The 18,361-nt window shown below is 35.9% G+C and overlaps 1 protein-coding gene across 1 annotated transcript; it reads right to left on the minus strand.

Annotated features, from left to right (window-relative positions):
• Positions 1–11,532: 11,532 nt before the first annotated feature.
• Positions 11,533–12,003, minus strand: LOC125937916 (60S ribosomal protein L30-like). The gene has a single exon (XM_049652864.1). The coding sequence runs from the start codon at positions 11,917–11,919 to the stop codon at positions 11,572–11,574; it is 348 nt and encodes a 115-aa protein (XP_049508821.1). The 5' UTR covers positions 11,920–12,003; the 3' UTR covers positions 11,533–11,571.
• Positions 12,004–18,361: the final 6,358 nt, after the last annotated feature.

Consider the following 18,361-nt stretch of genomic DNA (forward strand, 5'->3'; position numbering starts at 1 on the left):
TATCGTGAATTTACTTCCTTTGTGAGAGTGTATTGAAACTACGCCTTCAAACAAAACAGTCCTGGGGTTTTCAGTTCTTTAAAGTGGGAGCTAAGAGAATTTTTAGAATATGGTGGCAGAGTAGGAGGACCCTAGGTTTGTCTCCTCCCATGAACAAAACTAGATAACTATCAAGTCATCCTAATTACCCCAGAAATTGGCTTGAGGACTGACAAAACAAACTCCACAACTAGAGGGAGAGAAAAGGCTATAGGTAGGAAGTGTGAAGATATGGTTTAGGGGATAAACGAATTGTGGGTGCTGCAGAGGGGAAGGAGTCATAGTTGAGGACAAGGTCAAGAAAGTGAGAGGAGCACACAGGGAAATACAAAGGAGAATGTTTTCCCAAAGCCATTGGCTTGGAAAATGACAGGGGCTGAGTACTGTGAGTTCTTGCAACCAGTGGAGCTTAAAGCCTTGAGGTTTAAAGGTCAGTAGACTTGGCTGGGATAAAGCCCGGAGGGCACTTCCCTGCTCCTGGAGAGAAGGCAGGCAAAAAATCCAGGGGCAGACAATGTGGAAACAGCAATCTGAAAAATGCCTGGGGCACACAGAAAGGAGATTATTCACTATTATAGGAGTGCTTTCCTGAGAGGCAGCATTCACAGAGATATCTCTCTGGGAATAAAGAAGCTGGCTGGTGCCATTTCCCTCTTCCACCCCTTAGCATAAATAGCATAAACCTGTGGGAAGCAGTGCAGTGCCTACAATGGCTTCCCAACTTGCTTACACCAAGTCCCACACCCCACCCAGTGCTCTGGTGGCACTGCCCTTCTCAGTCAAGCTTGCCTCAGTACCAGCACAGTCAGCCCCTCCACCAGAATATCAGCACAACCCCCTGCTCACATCATATCTCATCATCAGAGAGTTCTGCAGGATCTCAGTTCTGGTGGAGTTGGTGTCAAGTCTCATTTCACAATCAGACCAAAGCATACCTAGTTAAAACACCACATTCAGGCCAGGGACCAACACAGCCCACAACAGGGAAGGAGAGCCTCTTCAGACAACTGGCCTGAAGGATAGAGCAGCCAAAACACAATAGTAGAGAGCAGGCAGCACACAACAGAGACACTCACTGAAGCACCAGGCATTGGGCACTACAAGACTTCTTTATAAGGCTATTGCTTTCAGGAGCAGGGAACACGACTGGCTTTTAGAACACAGAGAAGTAGGCATAGACTTAGACAAAATGCCAAGATGGAGGAACTTATCTCCAATGAAAGAACAAGATAAGGCCATGGCCAGAGATCTAGTGAAACAGATATAAGTAACATGGCTGGTGGAGAATTTAAAGCAGCAATAATAAGGAAACTCACTGGGCTTGAGAAAAGAAGACATCAGTGAGACCCTTACCAGAGCAATAGTTCTTTTAAAAAAGAATCAATCAGAGATGAAGAATGTAATAAATAAGATTGGAAACAGGTTTGATGCAATGAACAACAGGCTGGAAAAAGCAGAAGAAGGAATTAGTAACCTAGAAGACAAAATAATGGAAAATAATGAAGCTGAACAAAAGAGAAAAAGAATTATGCAACATGAGAATAGACTTAGGGAACTCAGTGACTCCAACAATTGTAATAACATTTGTAATTATAGGAGTCCCAGAAGAGAAGAAGACAGAAAAGGGGGCAGAAAATTTATTTCAAGAAATCGTAGCAGAAAACTTCCATAATCTGGGGAAGGAAACATGTCCAGATCCAGGAGGCACAGAGAACTCCCATAAAAATAAACAAAAACAAGACAACACCAAGACATATTGTCATTAATTTTGCAAAATATAGTAATAAACAAACAGCCTTAAAAGCATCAAGACAAAAGAAGTCCTTAAATTATAAGGAAACACCCATAAGCCTAGATGGAAATTTCTCAACAGAAACTTGGCAAGCCAGAAGGGAGTAGCATGATATATTAAAAATGCTGAATGGGAAAGATCTGCAGCCAAGAACACTCTATCCAGCAAGGTTATCATTCAGAATAGGAGAGGTAAAGAGTTTCCCAGACAAACAAAAACTAAATGAGTTTGTGACCATTAAACCATCCCTGTAAGAAATATTAAAGATTTTTTGAATGCAAAGGAAAGAGTGAAAGTGACAAAGACAAGAAAGGAGTAGAGAAAATCTCCAGAAACAATGACAAAACAAGTAATAAAATGGCAATAAATACATATCTATCAATAATTACATTGAATATAAATAGACTAAATATTCCAATCAAAATACATAGCATATCAGAATGGATAAAAAAAATAAGACTCATCTATATGCTGCCTGCATAAGACTCGTTTTGACCTAAAGATACCTGTATATCGAAAGTGAAGGGGTGGAGAAACATCTATTATTTAAATTGATGTCAAAAGAAAGTCGGTATAGCAATACTTATATCAGACTAACTAGACTTTAAAAGAAAGACTGTAAAGAGACAAAGAAGGGCATTATATAATAATTCAGGCGACAATCCAACAAGGAGATATAACAATTGTAAATATTTATTCATTCAACATAGGAGCATCCAAATATATAAAACAATGAATAGCAATCATAAAGGAACTAATCAATAATAATACAATAACAGTAGGGGACTTTAATGTCCCACTTATGTAAGTGGGCAGATCATTTAAATAGAAAATCAACAGAGACGATGGCTTTGAATGACACACTGGACCAGATGGACTTAAAAGATACATTCAGAACATTCCATCCTAAAACAGCAGAACACACATTTTTAAAAAATGTTTATTTACTTTTGAGAGAGAGGGAGAGAGTGAGGGAGGAGCAGACAGAAAGTGGGACAGAGGATATGAAGCAGGCTCAGGGCTGACATCAGAGAGCCTGATGTGGGGCTCAAACTCAGGAACCGTGAGATTATGACCTGAACCCAAGTTGGGTACTTAACCGACTGAGCCACCCAGGTACCCCAAGAATACATATTCTTTTCAAGTGCACATGGGACATTCTTTAGAATAGATCACATAGTAGGTCACAAAACAGCCCTCAACAAATACAAAATGATTGAAATCATACCATGCAACTTTTCTGGTCACAATGCCATGAAATTGGAAATCAACCAGAAGAAAAATTTGGAAAGACCACAAATACGTGGAGGTTAAACAACACGCTACTAAACGATGAATGGTTCTACCAGGAAATCAAAGAAGAAATTAAAAAATACACGGAATCAAAGGAAAATGAAAATACAATGGTCTAAACTTTTGGGATACAGCAAAAGCAGTCCTAAGAGGGAAGTATATAGCAATATAGACCTACATCAAGAAGCAAGAAAAATCTCAACTAAACAACAACATAACCTTACATCTAATAGAAAAAGAAAAACAAAGCCTAAAGCCAGCAGAAGGAAGGAAATAATAAAGACTAGAGCAGAAATAAATGATACAGAAACTAAAACAAAACAAAACAAAAACCAAAAAACAAAAACAATAGAACAGATCAATGAAACCAGGAGCTGGTTCTTTGAAAGAATTTGAAAAATTAATAAAATTAATAAGCCTCCAGCCAGTCTTATCAAAAATAAAAGAGAAAGGACCCAAATAAATGAAACCAAGAATGAGAGGAGAAATAAAAACAACACCACAGAAACACAAACAATTATGAGAATTATGAGAAACTATATGCCAATAAGTTGGACAACCTGGAAGAAATGGATAAATGCCTAGAAGCATATAAACTACCAAAACTGATCAACACCCGCAAAGAAACTGAGTCAATAATCAAAAAACTGAACAAACAAAAGTCCAAGACCAGATGGCTTCAGAGGTGATTTCTACCAAATGTTTAAAGAAGAGTTAATACCTATTCTTCTCAAACTATTCCAAAAAATAGAAAAAGAAGGAAAACTTTCAAACTCATTCTTTGAGGAGAATTACCCTGATCCCAAAACTAGATAAAGTCTCCACTAAAAACGGGAACTATAGCCCGATATCTCTGATTAACATGGATGCAAAAATTTTCAATAAAATACGAGCAAACTGAATTCATTAATACATTAAAAAATCATTCACTGCAATCAAGTGGGATTTATTCTTGGGTTGCAAGTGTTCAATATTCACAAATCAATCAGTGAATTATTATCAATTATACCACATTGATAAAAGAAATAATAAGAACCATATGATCATTTCAACATATGCAGGAAAAGCATTTGAGAAAGTACAACACTCATGATATAAAACAACAAAGTAGGGTTAGGGTGAACATACCTCAACATAACAAAGGCCATATATGAAAAACCCACAGCTAATATTATACTCAATGGGGAAAAACTGAGAACTTTTCCTCTACAGTCAAGAACAAGACAAGGATGTTCACTCTCACCCCTGTTATTTAACAAAGTACTTAGAGTCCTAGCCACAGCAATCAGACAACAAAAAGAAAGAAAAAGCACCCAAATCAACAAGGAAGAAGTCAAACTTTCACTATTTGCAGATGACATGATACTCTATAGAAAACCCAAAAGACTCCACCAAAAACCTGCTGAAACTGATAAACAAATTTGGTACAGTTGTAAGATACAAAACCAATGTACACAAATCTGTTGCATTTCTATATACCAATAATGAAGCAGCAGAAAGAGAAATCATGGAAACAATCACATTTACAATTGCATCAAAAACCATAAGATACCTAGGAATAAACCTAACCGAAGAGGTGAAAGATCTTTACTATGAAAACTATAAAACCCCGAGGAAAGAAATTGAAGATGACACAAAGAAATGGAAAGACATTCCATGCTCAAGGATGGAAGAACAAATATTGTTAAAATGTCTATACTACCCAAAGCAATCTACACGTTTAATGCAATCCCTATCAAAATACTGCCAGCATTTTTCATAGAGCTAGAAGAATCCTAAAATTTGCACAGAACAACAAAATATCCCAAATAGGCAAAGCAATCTTGAAAAAGAAAAGCAAAGCTGGAGGCATCACAATTCCAGACTTCAAGTTATGTTAGAAGCTGTAGTGATTGAACCAATATGGTACTGGAACAAAAATAGTCAATGGAACAGAATAGAAAACCCAGAAATGAACCCGCAACTATATGGTTGCTTAATCTTCAACAGAGCAGGAAAGAATATGCAATGGGAAAAAGACAGTCTTTTCAATAAATGGTGTTGCAAAAACTGGACAGCAATATGCAAAAGAATGAAACTGGACCACTTTTTTACACCAAACACAAAAATAAATTCAGAATGGATTAAAGACCTAAATGTGAGACAGGAAACCATAAAAATCCTAGAAAAGAACACAGGCAGTAACTTCTTTGATATCAACTGTAGCAATTTCTTTGTAGCAATTTCCTCCTTAGGCAAGGAAACAAAAGCAAAAATGAACTATTGGTACTACATCAAAAGAAAAAGCTTCTGCGTAGCAAAGGAAACAATGAATAAAACTAAAAGGTAACCTATGGAATGGGGGTAGATATTTGCAAATGATATATCTGATAAAGGGTTAGTATCCAAAATATATAAAGAATTTATAAAACCCAACATCCCCAAAATGAATAATTCAATTAAAAAATGGGCAAAAGACATTAATAGACATTTTTAAAAAGAAGACAGATGACCAACAGATGCATGAAAACATACTCAACATCACTGATCATTAAGGAAATACAAATCAAAACTACAGTGAGATACCACTTCATACCCGACAAAATGGCTAAAATCAACAACACAGGAAACAACAAGTATTGACAAGGATGTGGAGAAAGGGGAACTCTCTTGCACTGTGGGTGGGAATGCAAACTGGTGTGGAAAACAGTATGGAGCTTCCTCAAAAAGTTAAAAATAGAACTACTCTATTATCTAGCAATGGCACTACTAGGTGTTTACCCAAAGAATAAAAAATACTAATTCAAAGGGATATGTGCACCCCCAATGTTTATAGCAGCATTATCAACAATAGCCAAATTAGGGAAACAGTCCAAATGTCCAATGATTGATGAATGGATAAAGAAAAGGCGGTATATGTATACAGTGGAATACTACTCAGCCATAAAAAAGAATGGAATCTTGCCATTTGCAACAATATGGATGGAACTAGAGAGTATAATGCTAAGGGAAATAAGTCAGTCAGAGAAAGACAAATACCATATGATTTCACTCATCTGTGGAATTTAAGAAATAAAACAAATGAGCAAACAGAAAAAAAAGAGGAAAACCAAGAAACAAACTTTTAACTATAGAGAGCAAACTGATAGTTACCAGAGAGGAGGTAGGTGGGAAGATGGGTTAAATAGGTGTTGGGGATTAACACCAACACATTGTAAGGATCATACATCATGATCAAGTGGAATTTATCCTTGGTTTGCAAGGATGGTTCAAAATACACAAATCAGTAAATGAGATACACCACATTAATAGGATGAACCAAAAATCATATAATCATCTAAATAGATGCAGCAGAAAAGACACTTGACAAAATTCAGTATCCTTTCATGATTAAAAACCCTCAACAAATTGTGTATAGAAAGAACATACCTCAACCAATAAAGGCCATATATGACAAGCCACAACCATTATCATACTCAGTGGTGAAAAATTATAAACTTTTCCTCTAAGATCAGGTAGAGACAGGGATGCCCTCTGCCATCACTTTTTTTTATTTTTTTATTTTTTTATTTTTATTTATTTATTTTTTTGCCATCACTTTTATTAAACATAGTATTGGAAGTGCTAGCTAGAGCAATCAGGCAAAATAAATAAATGAAAGGCATCCAAATCAGAAAGAAGTAAAATTGTCACTATGTACAGATGATATGATCTTATAGAATATTCTATTTACTCAACCAAAACACTGTTCAACGAATTCAGTAAAGTTGCAGGATATAAAATCAACATAATAAATCAGTGGTGTTTTTATACACAAACAACAAAACATCAGAAAATTAAATAGAAAACTATTCCATTCACAATAGCATAAAAAATTATAAAATACTTAGGAATAAATTTGTCCAAGTGAAATATCTGCACAATGAAACCACAAGACTTTGATAAACTCCTGCATGGTATGTTTGGAAAATGATTATCAAAAAAATCCAGTTGCAAACTACAATGGGTATCTTTATTATTATCTATTGTTGTTTTATTTTTTTCTTTTATGGAGCTTTGATGTTATATTTCCTTAATTATTATGATTCTATGTTATTATTATTTTAAAGCTTATTTATTTATTTTGAGAGGGGTGGGGAGAGAGAGAGAGAGAGAGAGAGAGAGAGAGAGAGAGAGAATCCCAAGCAGGCTCTGCACCACCAGTGCAGAGACCTATGCAGGGCTCGAACCAATGAACCACAAGATCGTAACCTGAACTGAGGTCAGAGCCACTTAGGAGCCCCCGATTTTATTTTTAACTGAAGTATACTTGACATACAATATTATATTAGTTTTAGATGTACAAAATGGGGATTCAAAATTTATATAATTTATGAAATGATCACCATCAAAAATTTAGTTGCCATTTGTTACCAAAGTTATTACATTATTGACTATATTCCCTATGCTGTACTTTACATGCCAGGACTTATTTTATACTAGAAGATTGTACCTTTTAATATCCTTCACTTATTTTGTCCATTCCCCTCAGTCCCTCTCTGGCAACCAGCAGTTTGCTCTCTATTGTTGTGAATCTGTTTCTGTTTTATATTGTTTGTATATATATATATATTTTTTTAGATTATACATATAATCATATGTATGTATCATGCAAAATCATGTGGTATTTGTCTTTGTCTGATTTATTTCACTTAGCATAATACCCTCTAGGTCCATCCATGTTGTCGTGATGGCAAGATTTCATTCTTTTTTATGGTTGAGTAATATTCCATTGTACATATACACCACATCTTTATCCAACTATCAATGCAAAGCAAACTAAGCAAAATTAGTTTGCTTCTATATCTTGGCTATTATAAAGAATACTACAATGAACACAGGGGTGCATATAGCTTCATATTTATGTTTTTGTATTCTTTGGGTAATTACCCAGAAGTGAGATTGCTGGACCATATGGTAGCTTTATTTTTGCTTAAGAAATTTTTTTTAAAGTTTATTTATTTTTGAGAGAGAGACAGAGAGAGTGAGTGGGGGAGGGGCAGAGAGGGAGGGAGAGAGAGAATCCTAAGCAGGCTTTGCACTGTCGGCATAGAGCCTAATATGGGGCTTGAGATCATTACCTGAGATCATGAAACCAAGTTTCAGACCCTTAACCAACTGAGCCACCCAGGCGCCCCTATTTTTAATTTTTTGAAGAAACTCTATACTCTTTTTCCATGGTGGTTACATCAATTTACATTCCCACCAGTAGAGCACAATGGTTCCTTTTTCTTCACATCTTTGCCAATACTTGTTATTTCTTGTCTTTTTGACAATAGCCATTTGACTTGTGTGAAGTGATATCTAACTGTGTTTTTTAAAATTTGCATTTCCCTGATATTTAGTGATATTGCCCATCTGCTCTCTTTGGAAAAAATATTCATTCAGGTCTCCTGTTCATTTTTAATTGGATTACTTGTTTTTTGGTGTTGACTTGTATGAATGCTTTATATATTTTGGATATTAACACCTTACAGATATATCATTTGTAAATTTCTCATTCAGTAGGTTGACTTTTTGTTTTGTTGATGGTTTCCTTTACTGTACAAAAACTTCTTAGTTTGATGTAATCCCATTTGTTATTTTTACTTTTGTTTCCCTTCCGTGAGGAGAGAGATCCAAACAAATGCTGCTAAGACTAATGTCTAAGAGTTTAATGCCTATGTTTTCTTTCAGGTGTTTTATGGTTTCAGGTCTTACATTTAGGTCTTCAATGCATTTTGAGTTTATTTTTGTATATGGTGTAAGAAACTGGTTCAGTTTTATTCTTTTTCCTCTAGCAGTCCAGTTTCCCCAGCAACATTTTTTGAAGACTGTCCTTTTCCCATTGTATATCTTACCTCCTTTGTCTTAGATTAATTGACCACATAAATGTGGGTTTATTTCTGAACTCTCTGTTTTGTTCCATTGGTCTATGTATCTGTTTTTGTTCTCTACCCTACTGTTTTGATTACTATAGCTTTATAGTATAGTTTGAGGTCATGGAGAATGATACGTTCAGCTTTATTTGTTCTAATTCTGTAAAAAATGCCTTTGGTATTTTGATAGGGATTGTATTGAATTTATAGATTGCTTTGGGTACTAATTACATTTTAGCAATATGAATTTTTTCAACTTATGAGCATAAAATATCTTTCCATTTATTTGTGTCATCTTCAATTTCTTTCATCAATGTCTTACAGTTTTCAGAGTACTGGTCTTTCACCTCCTTGGTTAAATTGATTCCTAGGTATTTTATTCTTTATGATGCAATTTTAAGTAGGAATGTTTTCTTAATTTCTTTTTCTGGTAGTTTGTTATTACTGTGTAGAAATTTATCTGATTTCTGTATATTAATTTTTATCCTGCAACTTTCTTAAATTCATTTATTACTTCTAGTCTTGTGGTGGTTTTTAGGTTTTTTTTTAATCTACAGTATCATGTCATCTGCATACAGTGACAGTTTTACTTGTTACCAATGGATGCCTTTATTTCTATTTCTTGTCTCATTGTTGTGGCTACAATTTCAATATTATGTTGAATAAATGCGATGAGAGCCAACATTCTTGTTTTTAGATCTTAGATGAAAAGCCAAAAGCTTTTGAGAAAAGCTTTTCATTGAGTATTCTGTTAGCTGTTGCTTTACCACACTGTTTAATATGTTGAGGTATGTTGTCTCCAAACCCACTTTGTTGAGAGTTTTTAATGTTTATCACTTTTTAGAGAAAGTGAGTGCGAACAGGGAGGGGCAGAGAGGGAGGGGGATGGGGATCCGAAGTGAGCTCTGTGCTGAAAACAGACAGCCCAATGCAGGGCTCAAACTCACAAACTGTGAGATCATGACCTGAGCTGAAGTCAGACCCTTAACCGACTGAACCACCCAGGTGCCCCAAGAATTTTTATCATAAATGTATGTTGAATTTTATCAAATGTTTTTACTATGTCTATTGAGATTATTATATAATTTTTATCCCTCATTTTGTTAATGTGGTGTATCACTTTGATTTGTGTAAAGCAAACCATTATTCCATCCCTGGGATAAATTACATTTGATCAGAGTGTATGATCATTTTAATGTATTGTTGAATTTAGTTTCCTACAATTTTAAGGATCTTTGCATTTATGTTCATCACGGATATTGGCCTATAGTTCTGTTTTTTGGTAGTAACTTTGGTTTTGTTACCAGGGTAATGTTGGCCTCAGAATGAATTTGGAAATGTTCTTTTCTCATCAATTTTTGGGAACAGTTTGAAAAGGACAGGTATTAACTACTCATTAAATGGTGGAATTTACATGTGAAGCTGTGTGAACTGGACTTTTGTTTATTGGCAGTTTTTTGATTACCAATACAATTTCATTACTAGATATCAGTCTATCCAGATTTTGCTTTCTAATCAAGACTTGAAAGTTTATGTTTCTAGGAATTTACCCATTGCTTCTAGGTCATTCAAATTGTTGGCCTATAAATGTTTGTAGCAATCTCTTCTAATCTCTGTATTTCTGTGGGTTTGGTGTAACTTCTGTTTCATTTTTTATTTTATATATTTGGGCCTAGTATCCTTTTTTCTTGATGAGTCTGGCTGCCTGAAGGCTTATTAATTTTATTTATCTTTTCAAGGAACCAGCCCTGAGTGTCATTGAACTGTTCTATTATTTTGTTTTTTTCTTATTTATTTCTACTGTGATTTTTATTACTTCCTTCCTTCTACTAATGTTAGGATTTGTTCTTTTTTTCCAGTTCCTTTAGCTGTAAGTTTAGATTGTTTATTTGAGATATTTCTTGTTTCTTGAAGTAAAGTTTTATCACTATAAACTTCCTTCTTAGAACTGCTTTTGCTGCATCCCATAGATTTTTGAATGTTGTGTTTCTATTTTCAATTGTCTCCAGGTATTTTTTGATTGCCTCTTTGATTTTCATGTTGACCCATTAGCTGCTGAGTAGCATCCTATTTAGCCTCTATGTGTTTGTTTTTCCCAGTTTTTTCTGGAAATTGATTTCTAGTTTCATACTTTGTGGTTGGAAAAGATGCTTGATATGATTCAATCTTTTTAAAGTTATTGAGACTTTCTTTGTGATGTAACATGTGATCTATCCTGGAGTTGATCCATGTGCAATTGACAAAAAAAAGTGTATTCTGTTGCTTTTGGCTGCGAAGTTTTGTACCATCTATGAAGTCAATCTGGCATAATGTATCATTTAAGGCCACTGTTTCTTTACTGATTTTCTGTCTGAGAAATATATTCATTGATGTAAGTGGAGGGCTAAAGATCCCTACTATTATTGCCTAACTGTCAATTTTTCCCCTACATATCTGTTACTATTTGCTTTATATATTTAAGCATACCTATTTTGGAAGCATAGACATTTATTTATTTATTTATTTATTTATTTATTTATTTATTTTAAAACAAGCTCTAGCCAATTTTATTAATGAAAAATTTTACGTGATTTACTTTTCACCAGTCTGTTCTGGCATGCTTCCAATGATATCAGAATCACCTGGATCAATAATAGCCAGTGTGCACACTCTGTGGTATTTCCCACACGCTGTGCCCAATTCAATATTATTGCCGCTGTAGTGATGGACACCAGTTTTGGCCAACATGGCATAGTATTCTATTTCAGATTTCCTCAAGGCTGGGCAATTGTTGGAAAGGATGACCAGTTTCGCTTTGCCATGTCTGATCATTTTCAGAGTCTGCTTGTACCCCAACACGTACTTCCCACTTTTCATAAGGAGTTGGAGCCTAGAGTTCATGGATTCCAGCGACTTTTTCGTCTTCTTTGCGGCCACCATCTTCCTGCCTTAGGTGCGGGGCGGACCCAACCAGAAGCAACCGCCAAAATGGCCGGAAGAGAGAAAGGGAAGCATAGATATTTATAGGTGTTACCACTATTTAATGCCCTTCTCTGTCTCTTGATAAAATCTCTAAAGTGTAACCCTGCTTTCTTTTTGTTTTCATTTTCTGGAATATCTTTTTTCATCTCTTCTCTCCATCTGTATGTATCTTTAAGTCAGAAGTGAGTCTCTTTAGGTAGCATATAGTTAAGTCTTTTTATTTTTTTATTTTTTTATCCATTCACAACCTTGTGTCCTTTTATTGGGGTATTTAGTCCATTTATATTTAAAGTAATCACTGATACTTTATGTAATTTTCCCACTGTTAATTGTTTTCTGGTTGCTTTTGTTGTTCTTCTCTGTTCTTTCTTCTCTTGCTTTCTTCTTGTATGATTTGATGGATTTCTTTAGTGTTATGTTTGGATTCCTTTCTTTTGATTTTTTGTGTATCTATTATAGGTTTTGTTTTGTGGTTACCATGAGGCTCATATAACATCCTATGTACCTAGAAGCCCATTTCAACTTCTGGTTGCTTATATTTGAACACATGCTAAAATCTCTATATTTTTAGTCTCCCCTCTCCCATATTTTAGGTTTTTATTGTCATATTTTTGTTTCTTTTTATGTTGTGTATGCCTTAACTAATTATTGTAGATATAGTTTATTTTGCTACTTTTGTCATTCAACCTTTATACTAGCTGTATCAGTGATTGATCCACTACATTTACTGTCTGTTTGCTTTTGCCACCTTTCTTCTTTCATACTTTTCTTAGTTCTAGTTATGACCTTTTCTTTTTTGCTTAAAGAAGTCCCTGCAATATTTCCTGTAAGCCCACTTCAGTGGCAATAAAGCCTTTTAACTTTTGTTAAAATTTTTGTCTAGAAAATTCTTAATCTCTTTTTGAATTCTTAATATTAATCTTGCCAGATATAATATTCTTGGTTGTAGGGTTTTTCCTTTTAGCATCTTAAGTATATCATACCACTTCATTGTGGCCTGCAAAAATTCATCTAAATAGTCATTCATCAGCTATTCATCAGCTAATAGTCTTATGGGTATTAGCTTGTACATAGCTATTTTCATTTATCTTGCTGCTTTAAAAATTTTTTTTTTTAAATTAAAAAAATTTTAATGTTTATTTATTTTTGAGAGAGATAGAGCACCAGCAGGGGATGGACAGAGAGAGGGAGAGGAGGGAGACAGAATCTGAAGCAGGCTCCAGGCTCTGAACTGTCAGCACAGAGCCCAACATGGGGCTTTAACTCACAGACTGAGAGATCATGACCTGGAACAAAGTCAGACACTCAACTGACTGAGCCACACCATATCTTGATGCTTTTAAGAGTCTCTATCTTTAATTTTTGGCATTTAAATTATTATGTGTCTTGGCATAGATCTGTTTGGATTCATCCCATTTGGGGCTCTCTGTGCTTTCTAGACCTAGGTATCTGTTTCCTTCTTCAGGTTAGGGAAGTTTTCAGCTGTTATTTCTTCAGAGAAGTTTTCTGTCTGTCTTGCTTTTCCTGGGCCCCCTAAAATGCAAATGTTAATATACTCAATATTGTTCCTGAAGTCCCCTAAAATTTTTAAAAATTCTGTTTGCTGTTGTTGTTTGTTGTTGTTTAACTTGGTTGATTTCCACTATCCTGTCTTCCAGATCACTGATCTATGTTTCTGCATCATCTAATCAGCCACAGCTTCCTTCTGCTACCTTCTTCATTTCAGTTATTGTATTCTTTAGCTCTGATTATTTATTTTTTATGTCTTCTATCTCTTTGTTCAAGTTCTGTTTTTCTTCATTCTTCCCTTGATTTGGGTGAACATCTTTATGAGCATTACTTTGAACTCCTTTTTTTTTTTAATGCTTACTTATTTTTGAGAGAGAGAGAGAGAGAGAGAGAGAGAGAGAAAGCAGGGGAGGGGCAGAAATAGAGAGACAGAATCTGAAGAAGGCTCCAGACTCTGAGCTGTCATCACAGAGTCTGAGGTGGGGGTCAAACTCATGAACTGTGAGATCATGATCTGAGCTGAAATAGGTCGCTTAACTGACTGAGCCACCCAGGCACCCTCATTACTTGGAATTCCTTACAGGTAGATTACTTATCTCCATTTTTAAAAAGAACTTTTTAATGATTTTTTAAACATATTTCTCTGTTTTCTCATTTTGCCTGACTCTCTGTTTTCATATATTAAACTGATAGCTGTCTCCCAGGTTTGAAAGAGTGGCCATATGTAGAAAGTGTCCTGTGTGTTCCACAAGTGTACTCCTACCTAGTCACCAGAGCCAGGGACTCCAGGGATGTCCTTTGTATGTATTGTGTGAACCATTCTATTATGACTGTGATTTAAGTGTTGCTCATGGGTGGGGCTGGAACCGGCTAAGCTGGTGGCAATTGCTGCTGGTCCCACTAGGGCAAAAGATTCTAGGGAGACACTGGTGACATTCAAGGTCACCTGTTAGGTATTGTGGAACAGGAGTTGCTTTGGTGGGGCATTGATCCCAGCTGAGTCTATCTGCTGAGTGTGACAGTATGGAAGTCACTTTGGGGAAGAGCTGGTTCTAGCCAAGTGATTCACTATAAGAGCCACTTTGGAGAGGCTCTTGCTGGGGCAGGTCCATAGGAGAAAACCAAGTCTAGGTAAGCAGTACTAGAAAGATGGATGGAGAGTTTCAGAAATGGCACTTGCTGGCACTGGGCCAGCAAGGTAGAGGAGGGTAAGAATAATGATGCCTGCAAGTGCTCCATTCCTGGAGAAAGTTTCTCCAGATCCATGCCCCTACGTTGTATACCCTAAATTCGTCAATAAATCTTTACATAAGGCCCAAGAACTTCTAAACTGCTTTCCCTCTGCTGGGTCTTGGAGCAAGTGAGTTTGTGCATGGGCCCTTTAAGAGTGGAGTCCTTGGTTTCCTTGGTTTCCTCCTGATTTTCAAAGGCAGATAGTATATAGGCTTGTTTCCCCAGTACTAGTTCCCTGGGTGTGTATGTCGTGTGTGTGCCCAGTGTCGGGCTTGAACTCTGTTTCTCCTCAGGAAGGACCTCTGTGTTTGTGATATTGCTCCCACTGTTGGTCTCTGTGCTGGGACTGTGTATCCTGAGGTCATATCTTTACCCCTTCTGCATACTTGAGGTGGCTTTTTCTTATATTTTTAGTTAATGGAAGAGGTGTTCTGCTGGTTTTTAGGTCATTCTCAGAGTTGCTCTATATGCAGTTGTAATTTTGGTGTGTTGTGGGAGGAGGTGAGCTCAGGGCTTTCCTACTCTGTCATCTTGGTCCTGAGTTATGGTTGATTTTTATTCCTTCAGTCTGTATCAGCAATAGATATCAATTGGCATTCAAGCTAAGCTATAGTTTAACTAGCTCTAGATTAGTTGATTGCATCAGTGTAGTTCCCTCCCCCCCTGCCCCCCACTGGCTTTTCCTCTAAATCTAATTACTGATTTTATGGTTTTCAACATTGCTGCTGATGAAAGCTTTTTTTTAATTTTCTTTTTTCCCACATATTGTGCCTCGCTTTACCAAAACCATCATAATATGTTGGTGACTTTTGCAAACCAATAATGTTATTTTTTTTAAACAAAACCTTTGGGAACTTCATTTAAAATGTTTTATTTATTTCTGAAAGAGAAAGACAGAGTGCAAGTAGGTGAGAGACAGAGAGAGATAGGGAGACACAGAATCTGAAACAGGGTTCAGGTTCTGAGCTGTCAGCACAGAGCCTGATGCGGGGCTCAAACCCCACAAACTGTGAGATCATGACCTGAACTGAAGTTGGATGCCCAACCAACTGAGCCACCCAAGTGCCCCACCAATAATGCTATTTTTAGTGTTTACCAACAATTTTCCTGAGACAACTTATTCAGATCTCAGTACCAGAGTTCTCATTTGAAACAGATATTGAATTCTTTAAATATAAAGGTTCCCAATATTTAAAAATAACCAGTATTGGAAAAAGTAAAAGAAAATGGACTGAGGAACTAAATAAACATTTTTCCAAGGAAGACATTCATATGGCCAAAAGGTACATGAGAAGGTGCTCAACATCACTAATAACCAGAAAAATATTAATAAAATCACAATGAGATATCACTTCCCACATATTAGAATGGCTACCATCAAAAATAAAGATGATCCAAGGATGTGGAGAATAGGGAATCCTTGTGCAATGTTGGTGGAAATGTAAATTGGTGCAGTGACTATGAAAAACGTATGGAGGTTCCTCAGAAATATAAATGGAACTACCATATGATCCAGCAATACCGCTTTTGTGTATATATAGAAGGAAATAAGAACAAGATATTGAAGAGATCTGTACTCCCATGCTCATTCCAACATTACTCATAATAGCCAAAATATAGAAGCAACCCAAGTGTCCATCAACAGATGAATGGATAAAGAAGATATATACATATACAATGACATATTAGGACATTAGAATTATAAAGAAAAAAAAGTCATTGAAACAGAGTAGAAAAGTGGTTGCCTGGGGCTGGGGGAAATGAGAAGAGGTTGGTAAAAGCATATACTTTCAGTTATAAGATGAATAAGGTTTGGGATGTAATGTAAAACATGGTGACTGTAGTTGATAACACTGTATTATATAAATGAAATCTACTAAGAGAGTGGAACTTAAAAGTTTTCACATTACACAGACGTGTGTGTTGTATAGTAATGGATGTGTTAATTAACTAGATGGGGGGGATATAAACATATATCAAATTACCACAATGTACATTTAAATATATCACAGTTTTATTTGTCAATTATACCTCAATCAATTTGAAAAAATATGTAGTAACACATAAGAGAAACTAGGGTGAAAAAAAAGGCTGGGTTTTAGGCTTTGTGAGGAATGGCGTTATCCTGGCTTATTTTACTCAAAGGTATAGCTTTTAAGGAGTCTTTCAAAATGAAAGTACGGGGTGTTTAATAGGGCCCTTTTATCTTGCTGGGCCTTGAAAGGTTGACTAACTTCTAGTCCGGGACAATTGTCTGGGACTTTCCCAGTTTTATTATTAGATGCCTTGCTTGCATCCTGGGAAACCCCTCAGTCCCAGGAAAACTGGGCAAGTAGTCACTTTAGCTTTGAGCTCCAATTTCTGTATCATGAGATAGCCAAAAAATATACCCAACCTCTCTTTTGACTGGTTGTTTTGAATCACCAAATGCCTAAGGGTTAAAAGGATGCTTAGTGTCCTCACATACATGAAGATCAATTCCACAGTCAGAATTTTGAATTTGCTCTTCTTTTGCCTGCCATACTCTTCCACTCAATCTTCCTGCAACTAGCATCATTTAGGACTCATCTAAAGTATCATTTCCCAAAAAATGACTTATGTACAATGCCCTTGTTCTTAGGGCATTCTCTCTCCCACTGCTCTATGGTATGTTCTTCATAGCACTTATCTATATCTCAAATTATTTGCTTGATTACATGCTTATTGTCTGGTTACCCTCACCTAAGATATTCATGGATATGAGTTTTTTAATGGCAGGAATTTAGTCCACCTTGTTTATTTCCATGAGCACAGCATTTAGAATATTTCCTGCAATTGGTAGGTCCTAAAGGAATACTTGCTGAATGAATAAGTAAATGAATGAATGACTCCTATTCAGTTGTATTTTCAAAGTTTCCCAAGACCTTAAGGATGCCTTACTGCAAGTTACACCACAGTAAATAACTCCCTATCTGACTCTTTGGGCCCCCTTCTCCAGTAGACTAAAATGGAGCTCTTTAATGGGGTTCACTTGTCCAGTTGTTTTTCATAGTTAAACCAAGAAGTACAAGACCCCAAAGTTTAACTTTTAATAATTTAAATTCTTTATGAAATTTACAGCTCAACTATCCATGAACATCTTCATATGTCCTTAGGAAAGTCATGCAGGAGTAGGCTTATGTTAATGATCAGTATGTCAAAGCAAAATGCAAATGATTATGAGTCACTTTGCCGAGTGAATGTACTAGTGCTGTGGACTGTTGATGAACTCACAGGAAGTGGTTGTACAGAAGGGAACTCATACTGTGGCAAAGATTCTCATCAGGGCTGTATCTCTGGCAGCCAGTGAGGCTCTATAGGATAAATAAAGAAAATCTGAACTGGAAGCTGGCTTTGGGATAATGATTATGCTGCTATTGTATGATCCTTATGAAGTATATCCTTGATAAATAATATGATAAGATTCCTAAAATACAATTTTCTTGGAATATTCTTTTTTCAGTAAGATGGCAAGTATCTCATATACATAGAACACATTTTTAATTTTGTGCTTACAGAAGCCAGGTTAAGGAAGTAAGATATAGACTATAATTATATAAACATAATAATAATAGCTGTCATATTGGGTGAACCAAAATCCATGAAGCCATATTCAACTCCTTTCTTCCTCTCACATTCT

Source organism: Panthera uncia (genome assembly GCF_023721935.1).
Source record: "Panthera uncia isolate 11264 chromosome B2 unlocalized genomic scaffold, Puncia_PCG_1.0 HiC_scaffold_24, whole genome shotgun sequence".
NCBI lineage: Eukaryota > Metazoa > Chordata > Mammalia > Carnivora > Felidae > Panthera > Panthera uncia.